This window comes from Xenopus laevis, chromosome 7L, assembly GCF_017654675.1.
Source record: "Xenopus laevis strain J_2021 chromosome 7L, Xenopus_laevis_v10.1, whole genome shotgun sequence".
NCBI classification, from domain to species: domain Eukaryota; kingdom Metazoa; phylum Chordata; class Amphibia; order Anura; family Pipidae; genus Xenopus; species Xenopus laevis.
In genome coordinates, this window is record NC_054383.1 from 66,398,409 (window position 1) to 66,420,062 (window position 21,654).

General features: G+C 37.9%; 1 protein-coding gene across 5 annotated transcripts in view; it reads left to right on the forward strand.

Annotated features, from left to right (window-relative positions):
- The first annotated feature begins 6,095 nt into the window (after positions 1-6,095).
- kif1b.L (kinesin family member 1B L homeolog) overlaps positions 6,096-21,654 on the forward strand; it is a 128,858-nt gene continuing 113,299 nt past the window's right edge. For 3 of the 5 annotated variants that reach the window (XM_018225638.2, XM_018225641.2, XM_018225642.2), the window contains exons 1-2: positions 6,097-6,284; positions 16,054-16,232. In XM_018225638.2, the coding sequence (XP_018081127.1) occupies positions 16,127-16,232 (106 nt within the window). In that variant the 5' untranslated portion in view covers positions 6,097-6,284; positions 16,054-16,126. Of the gene's footprint in view, positions 6,285-16,053; positions 16,233-21,654 lie in introns of all 5 variants that reach the window. The other 2 variants (XM_018225634.2, XM_018225639.2) reach the window with 1 other exon arrangement.

Consider the following 21,654-nt stretch of genomic DNA (forward strand, 5'->3'; position numbering starts at 1 on the left):
GGATTGCGATAGGACTACAGGTACCATCAAGCACCGAGATTCATCAGTTCTATTAATGCAGCGGTCATCTTAATGTTTCGATGGAATCTGTTTTCTCTCTGCAGGTACACAACGCCTGCTTCCCATAATCAGCTCTGCTCTGGCTAGTGCCGCTGCTCCATAATGATGCATTTGTTGTACACTTAAAAGACTCAATCTAGTTTGAGCCTGGTATTCCAGATTGAAGATTTGGGGTAAGACAAAGAATAGTTTCTTTCACCAGGTTGGTATGAGGTTTCTGTGACCTATTATTACCTCCACAGACACACTTCACTTGACTCTTTTACATTAGGAGCTTCCAGTGGAACATTCTGAATCAATTGAAAGGCACAAACTTTTTGCAAGTGAATTTACCCTTAAGATTGTTTGAGCACTTGTGCAGTTATTCTGTATATCTATACTGTCTGCGGTAGCATTGCTATTTCTGTAGTACTGCTACTGTGTTGCAGTCCATATTCTGTACAATTGTATAGTCACAGGCTAATCACACTGTTCACTTGTGCATTTAATGATTGCTACTATGTGGCAGTCACTTGGTGATATGGTGGGCAATCTCACAGTCCTACAGTATTTTGATAATGTGTGCAGTTTTATGATTTACTGCTTCTACGATATTGCAGTTATTCAGAAAGTTTGGGCATTAGTCCAGTTACTCAGTGTATCGATACTGTTTTCAGCCTGCAGTCTCACTACCACTAAGGTGCAGTTGTTCAGTGATATTCTATGCACTTTGTAATTCATCAGCATTGCAAATGTACAAATATGATTATACTGTTTTTACTTCTGTGGGTATTACTGCTACGTTATAGTTACTCAGTAACACTTGGATACCTTTTACAGTTATCTGTGAAAGATTACACTATATATTTATGATGTGTGCAATAGTTAGCTATTGTTGTAAAGCATCTTTTTTCAACAAATTAGCACTGTGTGTACATTTAAAGATATCCGTGGCTATTGCTGCTAGTTTACAGAAGCGGACAAGCCCATTACTACAAGTCATTAAGATGGGCACTGTTGCTCTTATTGTTTATTACGTTGCCCTACTCTTTTTACTCTGTTCGCTTTACTTGTCATTGTTAATAATTGTTAATCATCGTGCTATTCATGTTCCATATAAATTTCATTAATTTCAACAGTTGTGTAAAAAGAAAAGAAAAACTTGCAGCACACTATGTCCTGTTTTAGTGTATTTTCTCACTTCAGTCAAGCATTTTATGCATCTAACATTTAATTTACAGATAATTAAATCAACTACAAGGCCTATAAATTGCATCTCATAATTTCCGCAATATATTCAAAGTGGTATGTTGCCAACATACCAATCCAATGTACCAATTGAATGCTTGAGCATTACTACAACTTGTCGGTGTATTTATGGATATTACTAGCAATACTGTTATTTATTTTTCAGTAAAATCGTTCATTGTTGGTATATAATACTACATATGTCTCCTAAACCTTGTTTCTGGGTACTAGCTGTACTATACAAATGATTTTCTATTGTTGTAAGTCAAGCAAAATAAACCTGTTGTCACATTGTGTTTCCTTCACTCTCAGAATTCAAAACCACAGCAAGCAGGCAGGTGCCATTTTGTGGGCACTTTTATCATCCCAAAATCTAGTGCATGCACCAGAATGGGGTACCTGATGCACATGCCAGTGCTCAAGCTACACAATTAAAGATGCTGAGGAATGAGGTTAAATTTAAAGACAGTGGTGACATCTACAAAGTGCTGAATAGAAAGTGAAACCAATTGCCTGGCCAGCCTCTACTCCTGGTATGAAAATGACTTTTATCATTCAGCATTTTTGTCTGGGTGACAGGTTCCCTTTAATACAACAAATACACCTATTCAGATGCAAAATTAAAAAAAAACCTTCAGGAAAAATAAATTGAGCTCCCATCCTGATAATACAATTGCCTATCCTCACATCTAGAAGGTGGACTGGGGACCAAAGTAAAAATGTGATAAATTATACAAATATAATTGTGCAAATAATATACAAATAAAAGAACTCCAAAATAATCAGGCTAATATGTTCCCCTAGCTCCCACCCAGCAATTACAATAGTATTGACATACAGAAAGTTGCTACGCACAAAACTGTTATTGAAGAATAGGTAGAGGGCATTTCCCAGAATTTGTTGGCATGAAAAAATGCATTTATTCTGTAAGGCAGTTTATCTCTTACCCTTTCATAAAACATTATTTCTGGAACTGGGGCAGCTGGGAGTTCACTGACTTCAAATTGCATTAGATCCGCCATTGAGTTCATGACAAAACCCACAAGGGAACACCAGATATGAGCTGCAATTTGGAACAAAATCCACTGTTGCTTTTAGCAATTTGGAAACCCCACTTATTGATTCCCCATTTAAATTGCATGGTTACCGACCAATAGATATTTGAATAGCACCTGTCAGAGTTTATCTAAATCATCTTTATTATTTTAAATATTCCATTTTGAAGAGCCACACCATATAAGCTGTGCATGAGCAATGCTAAAAGTCTCTGTTCTACACTCAGGCAGGGGATCTGACACCATTGACTGTATGAAGGCAAATAAGGAAGTTCAGAACTAAGCCTGTACTGTCATATGTTTGCTCTGTTCTCAGCCGTGCTATCTCTGGTAATTTTTGGGGGGTGATTCTCTGTTCCTAACATAAATGTAGCTCTGAGACCCATGAGACTGGGGCCTGTTTTGGATTGGGGAGTGTCTCACTAGTGGAAAACCCCAGGTATAATAGTTATTAAGACCATTTATGCTAAAGCAGGAATTTTTTCTAAATGGAACCCAAAATATGTAGGAAGCTTTACAACCCCAATATTTGTTTTAGAATTGACTTTGTAATTCCATTCAGTTGCTCCTGTTTGTTGCAAGAAATTTTACTGTAGTAAAGTGGATTACTGGGGCCCATTTTTTTGGTCCTGACCCAATGAAGGTCTTTTAGTACAGAGGTCTGAGGGAAATAATATCTGAAAATAATGCTGTTGTATTCTGTTTGCTACCAGGATTCACTTGATATCTGCAATTTCTTACAAACTGTGCAAGAGTTTCTATTGACAGACCAATTTAAAAGAGTGGAGGGGGGAGGGGGCTCAGACTGAAGGCCAGTTTGGGGGAGGGTTGGGGCAAGTACCTATTTGCTCTTCTTGACACTGCGGAAAGCCCTGCTTGAAGGTTAATTATAGTGAGATTTGAGAAGAAAACCAATTTGCTGTCTTATATATTCTTGGATTTATAGCTGAATGTCTAATACACCCTGTCGCTAACATTGTTAGAAGCTAAAGGGAGCTGAGCTTAAAGAAGTAAAACTTAACGAAAAAAAGTAGGCTAGAAATGTTGTACATTGTTTTGGGCTTCTGTACCAGCCCAAAGCAACCATAGCCCTTCACCAGGGAAGGCACTGAGAAGGGTTGCATGATGTTGTGCCTGTGTGAGTATGTAATGCTCCTGGGCAGTATATTTGGTTTTATGTATACTATATGTATGGTGCATTTAGCCATCTGGTTTTCTGGTACATTTAGGCTGCATACATTCAGACACTGTATTTTTCCACTTGCGAAGTGGCCCTGACTGTCATAATTCATACATACAGGGATGATCCTCGTCTGAGGTGGCGTTTGCATTGCCTCCCCCATTGCTCCTTGCACTTACCTTTACATAGCCAGCAGGGGTCCAGGGGGGCCGCATTGCTAGCATGGAGAGTGCAATCTCCACTAGAAAAGCCAAATTTCTGGTTTAATAACTGGAAATTGGTCTCTGGGGAACTGCCTGCTGGAGGCATGATTCATACCAAAAATAGTCCTGCATACATACATACATAGCATACATGTATGCCATACCCACCAACATTTGAAAAATGTAACCGGGGAGGGGCACCAGCATTGTGTCACTGTATGTAGAACAGTATGAACTGTTCATTTCGGTCTTGATAGCTTTCACTGTCTCCTGCTGTATTCGGCCTTCCCAATGCTCCTGTTGTTCCATACTCTGCCTGCCCTGTGCTCCCTGTCAATATACTCTTCTGTGTATTGGGGAATTAAACATCCAGCTTTATATGTAACAAAAATAACAAAAATAAGTTATAGTTTGGCATTCCATCAGTCTTTGTCTCTTCATTCTGAAAAACGAATTTTCGCACAAAATTTGTGCGGCCTTTTGGCTAAGATCAAGTGTAGTGCTAGGCCTTTTGGCTAGGTACACCTTCTGTGAAGAAGGAAAAACACTTGGTCCTCTGGCTGGCAAGATCAAGGAGGAGTATCTGTTCTTATGATCATATGTGAAGAACCAAGAAAACACTTGGTCCTCTGGACTAGGCTGGCAAGTGGAAGCTTGATGAAAGCTGGGTTGCTGTGCTCCCATGAGGGAGGCATCTGATTTGCTTTTGAGTCAGGGGCTATGCACATGCACCTTTGCCTAATCATGCTTCACTTCCTTTGCCCCCGCCCTTAGGCGGGCGGGAAGTTTTTTTCTTTTTCCGGCTGCCAGCTGGAGCCTTACCCAAAGGCAATCAATGGCATTGCACCCGCACACTCCAGCATCTTTTTTGTGTTTGGTTTGAGCACCCTGGATGGGCATTGTAGGCCTTTGGCTGGACTCTAGGCCATAACATGCCCTGGAGGAAGCTTCAGCAGAACCCAGGGTAGACGGGACTCCCCCTAGCTTCGGCGAAGAGGAGTCCACACAACCCCAAACCCCTTTGGGGGGAGGGGCGGGGATGGTGGGCCCTCTCTAGCTTCGGCGAAGGGGATCCCACCTGCTCAAGCTGTCTGCGGGCAGTGCCTGGGACACTTGGGCAATGGAGCCCATGCCTTCAGGTAGGACTCGGAAGTATGATTCAATATCATTTGTGCATGTATGGTGGGAGACAAGCCTACTGATATCAGCAGCAGACTTGGATATCAGTCAGCTCATTGATCGGGCTGGTCATAAATTTGAAGTGGGCACCTTTGCAGTCACTGAACATAGGCTGTTGTTCGTGTTGAATCGTCAGATACAGGTAGAATTCTTTTGTTTCTCCTTGAATATCTGATGATTCAACTCTACACATGTACTGAAACGAACAATCATTCTTGGAATTGTAACATCTATGGTCACCTTAATAAACATCGGATTTGAATTGATGGTTGCACCTACACTGAGATTACTATAGATGTCAGTATCTAAAGCAGTGATCCCCAACCAGTAGCTCGTGAGCAACATGTTGCTCTTCAACCCTTTGGATGTTGCTCTCAGGGTCCTCAAAGCAGGTGCTTTTTTTTTTAATTCCAAGCTTGAAAGCAAGTTTTAATTGCATATAAACTAAGTATAGTGCCAAGTAGAGCCTCTTGTAGGCTGCCAGCCCACAAAGGGGCTACTAAATAGCCAATCACAGCCCTTATTTGTAACCCCCAGGAATTTTTCTCATGCTTGTGTTGCTCCCCAACTCTTTTTACATTTGAATGTGGCTCACAGGTAAAAAAGGTTGGGGACTCCTGATCTAAAGCATTTCAATATGTGAGACAAGGTGCGCCATCTAGTGGCTCCATCCTCCAATAGGCGACTATAGCAATGCGGTCTTGACTTGCTAATATAACGAGATTTCAAGAAAATGAGACTTGCAAAGCAATCCCCCCACAGTCACTCATTTGTACTAGCATTCAAGCCATATACATATTTTAAACCAACCATTCCAACATTTCTCGTTTCATTTTGCAAGAAATAACAGCCAACAATAATCCCCACCTATAATTGCCTACTGTATTTAACATTAATAGATCAGCTGCCACTGCCATCTACACTCGGTTTGTTCCCAAACTGTCAGGTTACAGTATCCAACCGCTGCACAGATTGATGCTAACCACCGCAGCTACCAAACCAGCCACTTGCACACCAGAGGGCGTATGGGCCATTTTAATGTACGCAGTGACATTCTCCGCAGCTGATCACGTCACCCTAAAGCTACCGCCTCCCTGCGCTTCGCACAGGATTGGCCAGACGACGCCTCTGTGGAAAGATGATTGGTTTAGAGGCACGTCTGTCTTGGATGACGCACAGCGTGTGCAGCGCTGTACCCTGCACTGGGCTGCTGGGCCTCAGTTGGCGTAAGATAGCGGAGAAGAAGCTTCGGAGGGGTTTGGGAATTTATATAGTAAAGTAGAATTCTATAGACTTCTAGCTACACGTCTCTGCAAGCTAGCGTCTCAATGGAGGGGCACCCTTGTGCCGGATGATCGTCCGAGCTGCTTTTTGTAGCAGGTAAGCAGCAGCTTCTGGAATTTGCGATATATGGTGTTCGGTGCGCCATGTCATTGTAAATAGGAATAAAGGATGGGTGTGGTGTTAATGTCAAGCATTCGTGATGGTATCAGGTTACATCACATTAATGATGGCTGCACAGACATTGTCTGAAGCGTCTGTTGCCCGGGGGAATTTATGAATTAATATTTATATATATCATATATAAAATGTATATTTTTGTGTGATATCGGTGTACCATTAAGTTTAAGTTGTTATAGAGAATCAGCTTTATTTTCTTAGTAACTCAGCAGCTTTTATTACACCGTAAGCTTTTTATTTTTGTACCCATTGATATTATAGCACTGACTGCTGGTAATGCTGAGAGGCTTCCATGCTCACTGAAGCAGGGTATCAGCTCATGTCTTAACCGGTTACAATTCGGCATGTTTAGGGTTTCCCTGCTTTGTATGCGGCATCAGTGATTTGTTCGCATATAGGATGTGGTCATTTTGCAGATAACAGGGCGTGAGCCTTTCTGCTCAGATAACGGGCAGTTGTAGCCTGCATAATGTAACAATGTCTCATCTCACTGTGAGTGCCACATTCATCGGACCAACAAAACTGCCTGCTCTCCCTCATTGCAATGAAGCTCATTTCATCCAACACACTGAGCTTTCTCTAGGGCAATTTATATGTATTCTTCTCTTAGTCTGTTTCTGTTGTTTGTTCAGTAAGTAGGCACTGGGGGTTGCTCTCTTATCTAATATATTTAGTAATAAAAGCAAGAAATATTCTCTATATGATTGTTTGTTAAAATGCTTTGCTAGAGCAGCCATATTAAGTAAAAGCCCAAGATGGCAGCACACAGTAGTTTCTGGCCTTGCTGATCTTGCCAACAGTTATATATATATTTCTACCCTTCAGTGATTTGCGTGCAGTTTGTGAAGTATTTACTGTTCTGCAATCCTTTTTAGGGATGCCACCTTTTCAGCAACACACTAGCTTCATCTTTCTTCCATGCTGACTATTTAGGCTTCAAGTATTATTTTACAGTCCAGCAATTTACCAGCCAAGTGCCATATTTGGTTGCAGGCTCAGAATATTATAATACTTGCACCTATGATTTCTCTTTCCTAATGTATGATTATGAAGTCAAACAATAATAGCATATTTTCTGTGGAGTTCTTTGGCAGTTGGGGTTCCTGTTAGTTGATATCTTCATTAATATTTAGTTGTATGATTCATTTGCTGCATTTATATTCGCTATCTAAGGCCTATGGCACATAAGGTGTATGAGCACTGCTGAAATCAGACAGACATTCGTGGTCAAAATATCCCTATCTTACTGTTATCTCTTGCAATAATGATGTAAAGGAAACTGCTTGGAATGTCCTTAGGCGGAGGTCTGCCTGTCACCACCAAATCTTCCTTAGGTGGCACATTTCCAATATATCACTTCAGGGAGTGGTGAAAGGGAGCCTTTGCTCTATAGATCTAAAACAAATCTAAATGCAGTCTGGACAGTTAGACCATTTCATTATAGTCTATATAAAAGAAAGTTAATATTTAATATATGCTCATTTCCAGGGACACTTTGCACCCAAACAAGAACTGAACAAAGATGAGTCGTATATAAACACACGTTTATATTTGTGTATGTATTATAAGGGGAATGATAAAAGAGTAGAATTGTCTTGGGAGCATTTTTCTAAACATATAGGTTATATTGTTGACAAAAGAAACATTGAAAATGACTGACACACAAATCTGGAACTGTTTGCAAGTGCATTTTTTTTGTGCTCAATAAACATAACTTCAACAGTTGTGGTCTGATATCTGATGAGATCAAGTGTCTTAAAACCCGAGTCAGCTTCAATCCTATTGTCTAATTAAAGGAATAGTAACACCAAAAAATTAGTCTTTTAAAGTAATGAAAATATAATATACTGTTGTGCTGCGCTGTGTTTGCTTCAGAAACTCTACTATAGTTTATATAAACAAGCTGCTGTGTGACCATGGGAGCAGCCATTCAAAGCTGAAAAGGGAGAAAAGGCACAGGATACACAGCAGATAATAGATAAGCTCTGTAGTATACAACTTATCTGGAATCTACTGTGTATCTTGTGCTTTACTAGCAGAGGGCAACAGTACACTATATTGCCATTCATTTAAATGCTTTAATTTTTTGGTGTTCCTATTCCCTTAAAAGTAGCTAAAGCTCAGCCTTGGCTGCATTTCTATCTGGCTTTCTACTTCTTCTGGGGTACCAAGAAAAGGGAAGGCTGACAGGAGATATAAATGTTCATTCTGATACGACACCTATCAGCTGTCTACCCAATGCCATGTAATCACTAGCAACAAACAATAGACCTTGTTGATAACTTCAGTGACTTTCAAAGTGGCAACCTCCTACTTTTCTCAAATTGTCAAATTTCTGACTTTCAAGTGCAAGTACTATAGCAACATCTGGGTGCAACAACTGGTCAGCCATGAAGTTTAAGACCACACATATACTGACAGAAAGACACAGTAAGTGCCAACGTGTAGTGTATCAATATTGTGTGTCCTTTGAATACTTACTGCAGCCTAACATAATCAGTGCAAAATGTATTCATTTGGTTTTTGAACAGATGATTACAAAATTAGCATTCCATGCACAATGCCAGGCATTAGTTGGAGTGGTATAAAGGTTTTTTGGAGCAGTGTACAAATGTTATGTGCAGTAATGAATGTCCCTTCACTATCTTGTATTCTTATGAATATCTTTGTATTTGGCAGTTTCCATTAGACCTTTGATTCTAGATAAATCTGTTTTGTTCTTCCTACTTTGTAGAAGGCCCCTGGGTTCCATTTAAAGCAAACCCACAGTAAACATAATTGTGTTACCTACATTTTGGCAACAGTTTAAAGGGGTTGTTCACACTTTTTTTCAGTTTTATTTTTTTTGCAGATAGTTAACCAGAAATTTTTTAAAATGTTTCCACTACTTGCAAATGCAAATTAGGGGTGGGAAGGGGAAACACTTTTTTACTTACTTGTTTTGTGACAAAACACATGATTTCCCGCCCACCCCTAATTTGCAGGGGTGGGCGGCTGGGCTGAAGGATAAGCAAATCCAAATACTGCTGAAAAAAGCAGAATCCTGGCCAAATCCCGAACCGAATCTTGGATTTGGTGCATCCCTAGTCTTTAGAGGGTGACCTATCTTGTGGCATAGATACAAATTGTACATTTTATTTTTATTAATGTTGGCAGATCCAGCAATGCTATAAAAGAACATTATTTTACATGCATTTAAAAGTAGCATTTTTAACTTCTTATATTCAGGCCAAAATTGCAATCTATCATTTGTTCTGTGCCTTCTTTTGCATACAAAAAGTAAAAAAATCATTGTTGCAACCACCATCCTATAACTGGGGGAAAAGCACCCTAAGCCACCTCCCTGTGTTGCACCTCACTGACTTAAATAGGAAGAACCTAACACTGCTACTGCAGGTGGCTCTCATCTTGAAAATGCTCCATGCCCCATCAGCTTTAAAGGTTTAGTGTTGCAACCCTTAGGAATATAACAACTTTAACTTTTGAGGGAACCAAGAGACACTTAATACACACACTTTCTGCACAGAAAATGATGTAATGCCCATTTTGTGACAAGAGAATCACTAATAGTTTCAGATGGTTTTCATTGAAGTGTTTGAAAGATGGTAGGTTCAGATCATGTTTTCCAGGTCTGTATTTCAGCCACGTTTGTCATCAACCTTAAAGGACCAGTACCATCAAAAAGTGAAAGGATTTTATGTGCATTTATTTATGATATATTTACCCTCCACTGTTACGAATGTGGTTATTTATATAAACGGTATTCGTTTATATAAATAACCACACTGCACTGAAAAATTAGACCACAAAACAGATATATTTTTAAAAGTGCAATTCTAAAGGGGTTGTTCACCTTCCAACACTTTTTTCAGTTCAGTTTTCAGATATTTCAACAGAAATAAACTATTTTCAATAGCTTTCTATTTGTGACCGTGTGAAGTGTAAAGTTTCATTTTTGTCTTTCTTGATACATTTAGTGCTGTTAACATTGATACAATAGTTGCTTATATTTCAGAAATGCTGCTGAGAAATGTATCAACTAAATGTTGCAAAATTGTAACAATTTAGAGTCTGATCCTGGATTACTGAGCTGCCAGACTCCACACCAGAGACAAAAACATTCAACTTTAAACTTAGGTTTTGGAAAAACAGTAAAAAATAAAAAGTGGAAAGTAATTGAAAAAAGTATTTGTTTATGGTGAACAATCTGAAAACAAGTGAACTGTGTGTAAATCTGCTATAAAAACACCAGTGCAGAAAACAGCCCTTGTGCCATTAGCTTTAACTTTTATATTATGCCATTAAAATTTTGATAATTGATGTGAAAGTCAAAAAGCTCCAGCTACATAATCAGTGTAAAAAAAAAAAAAATGTCCCGTGTACCATACAACCTGTTTTGGTAAATTCAGTTATATGGTGTTGTCAGGCCCTGTGGGCAGCCATTTATGCTGAATGGGGGGAAAAGGGTTCATGTTTGCATAGCCATTAAGCTGGTCCAAAATAAAATGGATTTAGTTGGTAACCCAGAAAGATAACATGAATCAAATGTCATTGCTCTACTGAACAACATAGAAACTTTTCTCATATAAAATAGATCTTATCAAGAAATAATTTCTTTGTACCTGTTCATCCAATTTATACAAACGTATACCTGTTCATCCAGTGTATACAAATGTATACCTGCTCATCCAGTATATACAAATGTATACATGTTCATCCAATATATACAAACATATACCTGTTCATCCAAAATATACAAACTAAATGGAGATAGTTTGCATTTTGTTACTGTAACCATATGAGTAGCCCAAAACTTGACCAGCCTTTTCTGTTTGTAACAGCACTAAATCTCTTTCACTACTGTTTGTTTCTGTGAAGAGGTTTATAGCATGCTCCTACAATTAACTTAAAACCAATTCAATTGCAGTTTATTCCTGGCTATATATAAAGCTCTAGTTAAAACAGAAGGATGATTCTAATAACTGCTTACCTGGAACCCAGGCTCTGTGCTTCTGTTTGCTGTTCTGAGGCAAATAATTGTAGGACCTATCAACACCCGCCTCTGGGTGCTCATGGACAGTACAATATAACACCACTTTTTTCTCTTGTAAAGCCTTGACAGTTGACAACTTAACCTCTTGAGATCACTGGATTTTGTGTATAGGTGTTGTTATCCAGAATTCTTTGGACCTGGGTCTTTACATTATATGGATTAACATACTTTAAGTCTACTAAATAATTGAAACATTAAACAAACCCAATAGTTAGGGATTAATAATATCTTAGTTGGGATCAAGAACATGGTACTGTTTAAATATTACAAAGAAAAAATCCTTCTTAAAAATTAGGATTCTTTTATTAAAATGGTGTCCATGGGAGATGGCATTTTCATAATTCAAACTTTTCAGGGTTTTTTTTAGATAAGGGATACCATACCTGTATAGCATTAAAGGAACAATCACACCAAAAAATAAAAGCCTTTTAATGTTCTTAAAATAAAATGTACTGTTGCTATGCATTGGTAAAAGTTATATAATACTATATATTCTAATATTGTTCTGTGTAGCCATGGGTGCAGCCATTTAAGCTAAAAAAGGAGAAAAGGCAGTTTACTTAGCAGATAAGAATACAATGGCATTATACATCTGCCTTTTTGCTTTGTAATTTGTGCTTTAAATGGCTGCTCTCATGACTACACAGCAGCTTTTTATATAAACTATATTAGTGTTTCTAAAGCAAACACACCAGTTGTACCAGTGCAGGAAACAGTAAATTATTTAAAATTACTTTAATTGTAACTGTCCCTTTAACTTCATAAATTGGCCAATTGAATTTGCAGTTCAAAATGTGCTTATAATGTGGTAAAGTGCCCTGTAACTTAGTATCTGCAGTTCATGGTGATAGCCTAATTTCCTAAATCAGAGAGTGTGAAATCAAACCTATTACAGATAAGAAAAGAGCTTTTCAAAACTGTATTGTGACTGGTTCCAAATGAATAGCAGGTCATTAAATAGGGCTTGTGCTGAACATACTTTTTTCCTATTAGGAATTAGGAAATATATATGTTTTTTGCTACTTCTTGCACTAAATATCACTGAAATAAAGTCACTTTCTACTTTCACTTTGTTCAAGCACTATCAAAACAGACTGGGAGTTCACAAGAAGCTATATAATAAGCTGATGCTCCAGTTGATCCAGTTCAACTTCTGTCCTGTTTAATGCCAGAAATAAACTTATTTACTAATTAAAACAATATCCAAAAAGAATCGCTAGCAGAAGCTGCGACTGTACAGAGCTGCATATATAACTAGTGCTTTATAAATTAAAATATGCATACATACAAAATACATTGTAAGCTTTAGTAAGCAGAACCTGCTTTAGCTCTTGTATCAGTCAATATTTGTATATAATACACAAGAATTTTTATATCAAAAGATATATGTCCCAAGACTCATCTTCAGTAAAAAAAGATGAGTGCCGGAGGGTGCGAAACGCGTAAGGTGGGCCATGTGGGGTCAGTATGTATCATAATACTTTTTAAAGAATGTGAATAATAAATATCTTTTTTTACTGAAGAGGAGTCTTGGGACATATATCTTTTGATATAAAAAATTTTTTGGGTTGATGGCCTTTGAACCGGGGCATGTCCCTTTGACTCTGCCTGAGGCGATTGGACTCCTGATTTTAAAATATTGTATAATACACAAGAGCCATGAATTTCCTGAAAATTATAAACTGTTCTTAGTGATGTCACATGACTCACTGAAACTTTTGTATTATAATAAAGTATCCCCTTTTGCAAAATATGAAGATATCAGAGGTCAACTCGGAGTTCCATGACCTGTATAAAAACACGGCCTTTGACCAGAAATTGGTCACAGTTTTGACTGACAGGAAGAACACTGTATTAGCAGTGAAAACCTTTCACAAGTTCTATGCTGTTCCTACCCTGATCATTTGGAAATGTTTTGGAAAATAAAAATTAGTTTTAATTTTTTTCTAATTGAAACCTGTTTAACAAATAGCTCACCTAGAGAAAATCCCTAAATCGATTTTGTGCTAGGAATTTATTTCAGTAAAAATAGTTTCCTTAATTAGAATTGGGCAACATGGTACAAAGTTGGGTATAAATAATAGTATTGTGACTCATGGAAAAAGTAAATGTCCACCCACTAATTAAAAAAAAATCAATAAATAATTTCCAGCACCCCAAAACTCAATTTCCTATGTTTTAATGTCAGATGATTGTCTTGTCAATTGGACAAGGCAGAGCATTTTTATTGGGCACCTTTGAAGGAACCCAAAAATCAGAAACAGGTACTGCTGAATCGTCCGGGGTAGAATTCTATAGTTTGTAAAGGACTTTGAAAATTACTTTTATTATACAACTTTGTCTGAGTGACAGGACCCATTTAAAATCAGCTGCTAAAATTGAATTGAAATGTATCAATTAATTGTAACAGTTCAGAATCTGCACCTAGATCACTGAGCGGCCAGACTGAAACACCAGAGACAGGAATATTACATTTTAAATTTGGATTTTGAATTTAAAACTATTATATATAAGCTTCATAGATTAAAGAAACCTTCTAAATTAATACAAATAATTTTCACTGTCCCCACTCAGTAGGGTGTCTCTCTCTACATGCAAGAGTCAGAGTGAAAGGTTTATTGGCAGCTAGGTATATCAGTGTGGGGGGAGGGGGGACTCCTTTTCCTAGATGTATTGGAGCTCCCTCTTTCAAAATTACACACTGCAACACAAATTACATTTCTCTCCTTGCAGAACTGTGAATCAGTTATTTTGACAACTTTAGTTCTAGGCAAAGGGATGCTGATGAATTAGACCTAGCTGACAATTAATTAAAATTTGACTCCTACACGAAGAGAGACAGATTGTAAGAGAGAAGTAGTGAAGATTAACTTGATTATTTCTGAAACAGTTCTTAATTGTTTATATTTTAACAGTTTATATTCACATATAATGAAACTTATATTATATTTTTGTGATAATTTTCCTTTAGGTTTAAATTGAATACTTTGGAGAACTTGGGGGCACAAAAGAGTCCATTTTAGGGAAGGCGTCCTTTTAAAATAATATGTAAGTGCTTCTGTACCCTCTGTTTAGTGGTTAAAACTTAGGTACATATGTAAGGTGCTGAGTGATATTAGGCTTTAATCTGATCATTGGCCCTGACCTTAAAGAGATACTGGCACCAAAAATCAAACCTTTTAATATCTATCATAACATTTGCATGCTGTTTATAATTTTGCAGTAAGCTTATTTGCCAGATGCTTTTAGATTACCTTTTTTTATCCCCCATGTTCCTGTATGAGAGGCTTCCATATTTGTGCAGCAGTAGCTCATTAACATTAAAAACTGTAATGGACCGGTTGAGAAGGGATAGTTGGTTTTAGTCAGGATTAGGAACTTCAGGTAACATACTTACAGAAGCAAAGCTATCAGCGAAAAATGGTCAACATGACCTATATAACCTTTGATGTACATTAATATTTTGAAAAGTAGTTTTTTATGTCCTTATCACTATAAAAGTCTCCTTAAACATCCACTGTATTGTTGGTGCATTTCTGTATCTTTGACAATACTCATTTAAACAAGCTGCTGTTTGGCTGGCAGAATGGAGGACAAATAGGAGAGAGCAGAAGAGAGAAAAACAGAGCAGAAAAAACTAGGGTCTCAACCTGTCTGGTTGCCCTTTACTCTATTAAACATATTTTTTTTTTTTAGCAAAAATCCACTTTGCAGAGAGGATGCTTTTGAGAATCCAGAAGTGCAGAGTTGTTTGTTTTTGCTGTTTCTAAGAACCAGCTCCTCCTAAAAACTATGCTTTCTTTGCAGGCTGAGGTTCTATATGACTTGTGTACCTTGCAGTCGGGTTCAGTGTATGACATAGTGCAGGGGTCCCCAACCTTTTTCACCCGTGAGCAACGTTCAGATGTAAAAAGAGTTGGGGAGCAACAGAAGCATGTAAAATGTTCCTGGGTAGTGCCAAATAAGGGCTGTTATTGGCTATTGGTAGCCCTATGTGGACTGGCAGCCTACGGGAGGCTCTGGTTGGCAGTACATCTGGTTTTTATGCAACCAAAACTTGTGTCCAAGCCTGGAATTTAATAATAAACACCTGCTTTGAGACCACTGGGAGCAACATCCAAGAGGTTGAGGAGCAACATGTTGCTCACGAGCTACTGGTTGGGGATCACTGACATAGTGTCTCAAATTTACGTGCTTCATATGACAAACGGCGATCCAGGGTTCTGTTACATTTAGCAAAAGGGGAGTTGCAAATTATTTGCATATCATCTGCATAGAGCTAGTCACAGAAAATTTCAGCAAGCACTTCAAGGAATCACACAACAAGCAAGATTTACTTTTCTTTTACTGATGCGGGATTTTACCTGCTGAAATTGTCAGTGGTTATTTCTATCTCTATTTCTATCGGTATCCTAAGCTGAACAGCTGTGACCTAGCACCTGGACCTCGCTTCAACTTTGTGGTTATTCACATTTATCATGTTGTTTCTGGATAATCTTTATAGATGTAGCAAGAAGACAAAAGTTGTGTTGCTAACATAAATAGACAATATAATAATATAAGTGGGCCTAAGGCAGGTTACAAAGAAAACTAACATGTTACTCATATGTTTTTACATTTTTTTCTCTTCACTAGGATACAGAGCTGAAGCTCATAATCTCTGCTTAAGTTTCATCTCTGGAGTCCAACATTCCTTTTCTGGGACAACATGTCTGGGGCTTCAGTGAAAGTTGCTGTCCGAGTCCGTCCCTTTAATTCTCGGGAGCTCGGCAAGGAATCCAAGTGCATCATTCAGATGCAAGGCAACTCAACCAGTAAGTAAGCGTATACACATCTTGTTTAGTGGCAACAACACAAGTTTGCGCATTTGACTGCAGTCAAATGATCTTATATGTCTACTTGAACCTTTAGCACAGCTGTTTGATCTTTGGCAGCAGACTTAATGGCTGTCTACTGACGCTTTAGTTGCAATATCAAATGTATTCATGTTAACAAAGTGGCGAGAATTCTTTGAATGTACAAAAATACTAGTGTTTTTATTTAGCGAACATTGGCTGTTGGCAGGAAGGCTGGTTTTTCATATGTAATACTTTATGAAAAGGTAAGATAATCAAGACAAATTACAAAGGCTGGGTTACTATTGTGGTCTCTATAAGGGAAGGCCGAGGAGGAATGCCCAGTATATGTGTGCAGTGACTGGTATGCAATTTGCATACAGACAAAATTATAGGTGATTGAGCGACATTTTTTATTACTTATCATATAAAGGCAACATTTCCTCTAATTTGAGCAACAACTACAAAAAAGTGTGCAGTTGAGAATTGTATCTAAACTTAATGTAGCAAATTGTTACTAGCCCCCTAGGATTGTAATGATTATGATTTACCCGATAACCCAGGCCGTTGCTTCTGTTAACAGAAAACTGCACTGGTCCATGGTGCTTGCAAATGAGCGATCCTCTTCTTCTCTTCTTTCTTCAAAATCCGGCAGCCAACGCATGTACAGTAAAGCGAAAAAGCTGGCTTTTTATTAAAGTTCGACTTTTATCTCTACGGTGCATGTGCACCCATGTGAAAAAAGAAAGGGACTGCTCAATCACAAGTACTTGCAAGCAAGGTCAAATAAGTCATGACAATCTTTGGGGGGGGGGGGGAGTGCCCTAACATTTGGCACCCCCATGGATTGGACGTTTCCTTCTCCTATAATATAACACAAGAACCTTAGCACTGTGGCCTTGCTGCACTGGTCTTTTAGGTTTTATTCCAGGGGGGAATTTTGCAGAGTTTAATGTGTCCATGTGCTTGTGTAGGTTTCCTCCATGTAGTCTGGGTTCCTTCTACATTCCAAGTTAATGTTGTAGAGTAAGGTGCTGCAAAATATGTTGGCCCCATATAAATAAAATTATTATAATGGTGTTTAAAAGTGTTGCTAGGCAGATGACCTATGGCACTGTTCTGACCTACCAAAATCGTGATGAATTTAACAATTACAGCTCATTATCATGGGATTTGTATAGTCTAGATTTCCAGTATCTACTGTGAATTTTATGAAGCTCTGTGACTGTTTTGTGGTGTGCAAAGCTTTATTTATTTTGCTTAGAGACAGCAGTGTTTATGCAGAGACTAGAATACATATCGCACATCTGCTGTCACATGATCTAGTTGATTTAATCTCTGGTATTTTGGCTTCAGGCCCAACCATCCTTGTTAAATACTTGTGGATGGTATTTGTCTGAAGGACTTTGCATTCAGATTTGATTCAGATACATTTTTTAGTTATCAAAAAGTTCAACTGCTGTTTAGTAGAAACTTTTAAAAAATGTAGTTATTAAAGGGGTTGTTCACCTTCTAAACACTTTTTTTCAATTCATTTGTTTTTAGATTGTTCCCCAGAAATAAAGACTTTTTTTCAATTACTTTCCATTATTTATTTTTGACATTTTTTCCAAAATATAAGTTTAAAGGTGAATGTTTTTGTCTCTGGTGTTTGTCTGGCAGCTCAGTAATTCAGGTGCAGACTGTAATCTGTTACAATTTTGCAACATTTAGTTGATACATTTTCTCAGCAGCATCTCTAGAGTATTAGCAACTATTGTATCAAGTCTAACAACTGCCTGTAATGAAACCCAGTGATTCTGCTCAGCAGGGACAAAGATAAGAAATGTATAAACTAAATGTATCAATTTAGAACAGTTTACAGGATCGGTGACCCCCCCCTTCCAGAGCTGCTTCAGAAGGAGAGAAATGACACATTACACTTCAATATTAGAAAAACCGTCACACATAGAAAATAGAAAGTCATTGGAAAAAGTAGTTATTTCTGGTGATCTATCTGAAACCAACTAGTTGTTTGAAGGTGAACAACCCCTTTAAAGGAGTGGTTCAACTTTTGGTATGTTATATAATTGTCAATGCTAAGCAACTTTTCAATTGTTCCTTATTTATTTTTTGTATTGTTTTTTAATTATTTGAATTTTTCATCTGATTCTGTCCAGTTTTGAAATGGGGGTCACTGATTCAATTAAAAAAACAAATGCTTTGTAAAGCTGCAAAAGTATTATTTCTACTTTGTATTACTTGACTTTCTGTTCAGGGCCTCTCCTGCTCTCCTATCCAGTCTCTTATTCAAATCCATGCATGGTTGCTAGACAATTTGACCCCTAGCAACCAGATTGATGAAATTGCAAATTAGAGAGCTGCCGAATAAAAAACTAAACTCATAAACCACAAATTAAAAAAATGAAAACCAATTGCAAACTGACTCAGAATATCACTCCCCAAATAATACTAAATGTTAACCCAAAGGTGGACAACCCCTTTAAATGTATCTGGTTTCTCTGAACATGATTTTTTTTTATCTTGTCTTGTATTTATAGGTGTGACAGTTTGTTCTGCAGGTTTGTGGTTTCTTTTTTCGGTCTCTCTGATTCTTTTAGTTTTGAGTTTAAGCTGGCTGCCCATCAAATACTGCCTTTTTGATCCTATCATTAATTGATTAATTAGAGTACACCGGCAACTTTCCATCAATGTTATTTAACTTTATGTGTCAGTTTGTATAAATTTGAGTATTTTCAATAGTGCAGTATATTAATTCTTGTTCAACAGGAGTTTATTAAATAGGGCTTGTTCTTCACATGCGTTTTTGCTATTATCATGTCTTTTGCAGAGGAAAATGTGACAGGCTTGGTGGCCTTTCACGTTCCAGGGAGATTCAGGCCAATTTTCAAAGTACTTTAAACCCAGGAGAATGGAACCTCGAGGTGTCCATTTTCAGATTGATAATTCAAATATGTGCCATTCTGGATGTAGACGAGTCAGACCAGAATCGCAGACATTAAAGGTTACTTTTAAGATACTCTTTAAGACACTCCAAAGATGAGTCGATGCTGTAATTCAGTTTGAAAGGGATATTGGGATATGTCTTTTTACCCTTTTCTGGGATTTGGAGGATGCTAAAGAAAATAAATGAAGAGGCTTTGGTGAGTGCAATCGTTCTATTTTGACCAAGGCACCTTTGGTTCCCTCTCTTAAAACAGATGGCCATGGAGCCACTCATGAAGTTGTCATTCCAACAGGATCTCCTATTGCAGCGAACATTTCTTTTAGCAGATGTGCGTCATTTGTCTCTGATACTGGCCCAGAACTAAGAGTAGGTAGAAGAAACACATGCTTAGGCACATACTTTTTCTGTCTGCCTACCCCTAGTCCAGACCCTCGATTCCCCACCACAGCACCACCTAGTCAATTAACCTCAAACCCCCCCCCCAGCCCTCGTTTAGTGAACAAGGTGGTCGGCTGGGTTGCCTAGGGCACCTGTTGAGTGCAGAGGCTTTCAAATGGAGGCTTCAGGGCAAGGTTACTGAATCTATGAAGACCTCCTACGAATATTACTGCATGGAGTAATTTTTCTTAATTTGCAGAAAAAAAGGTTTTGATTCTAGGTATCCTTCTCAATAACTCATTTTGAAGGTTCTCATCAACATAATGGAAATAATCTCCTTGTTAGTACTCTGAGAGACCAAGTTTCTGCACTTGGACTAATAAAACCCTGTTTTCTTTAATGCCCTTAATTAAGTTTGTCCTCCAGTAAAAATAATGGGACTTAAGGCTAGTTCTTCACCTTTATGTTAATTTTTATTATGTTATGGATTGTCCTATAACTAAAATGTTGCAATTGGTATTCATTATTTATTTATTCAAGTTTTTAAATTTGCCTCCCTCTTCTGCCTCTTTTTTTCAGCTCTAGATTTTAAATTGGGGTCACTGACCAGGAGAGCCAAAAAACAATTACATACATAGTTGCGTAGTTAAATTCGGTTGAAAAATCATCATCAAGTTCAGTGCCTCCAAATAAAACCCTGTGCACATACATACACAGTGGTATGGAATTTACCGGAATTTTAAACTATAGAATCCACTTGGGTAAGTGGTGAAACATTTTCAAGAATACTCAACATGTCCAGTTCTGTATATAATGACCTGGACAATGGAAACCTTCATAGACTTTTTATTTATTTATTTTTTTTAAAAATTTTTGGTGTTGTTCATACTTTAAGATCAGGCGTAGCTCCAAACTATGATATAATTAATCCTTATTATAAGCAAAACCAACCTATTGAGTTTTTTTAATGTTAACATGATTTATTAGTAGACATAAGGTATGAAGATCGAATACCCCAGGTCCTGAACATTTTGATCCCATACCATTATTAACACCCCTAGATTGAAAGAGCTCTCTGAAGTCTTAAGAAACAAGAATAAAGTTGCCTATGAATTTGGAAAGGGATTTACAAAAGAACAGTTGGACATCAATCATTTTACTCTCCAAAAGATTATCCAAAAGTGAAACCGTTTTTAAACACTAGCCAACATGCCCAGGCCAGGCTGTCCCAGCAACTTAATCTGTAAGCAGATGCAAAATGCTGAATAAATCTCTAAAAAACACGAACTACTCTGCCATTAATAATAGGCTGCACAAATGAGATTGACATCAGAGGTATGCTTGGTGGAAATCTTTGTTGTCCAGAAAAAACATTAGGGCAAGAATGAATTGCCCATGAACACTTAGCCAAAGACCAGGATTCTGGACCAACATGCTCTAGAGCAGGGGTCCCCAACCTTTTTTACCCGTGAGCCACATTCAAATGTAAATAGAGTTGGGGAGCAACATAGTCATGAAAAAGTCCCTTGGGGTGCCAAATAAGGACTGTGATTGGCTATTTGGTAGCCCCTATGTGGACTAGCAGCCTACAAGAGGCTCTACTTGACACTATACTTAGTTTTTGTGCAATTAAAACGTGCTTCCAAGCCTGGAATTCAAAAATAAGCCCCTGCTTTGAGGACACTGAGAGCAACATCCAAGGGGTTGGAGAGCAACATGTTGCTCTTGAGCTACTGGTTGGGGATCACTGCTCTAGAGAGACCAAGCGAATACCATTATTTTGCCACAGTAATAGAATGTATGTTTGTTGAAAACCCAAGACCACATTTCACCTGAAGAACCGGATACCAACTATAAAACATGGTAGTGGAAATGTTTTGGTTTGGGGCTGTTTTTTTCTGTGTCAGAGGTTGGAACTCATTGTCATAGAATGTAAATTACCCTTAACATTCCAATAAATCCACCAAGGAATGGCTGAATAAAAAGAATTGGAAAGTTCTGGAATAGCCAAGTTAAAGGAAAACTATACCCCCCAAACAATGTAGGACTCTATAGAAAGATATTGCATAAAACAGC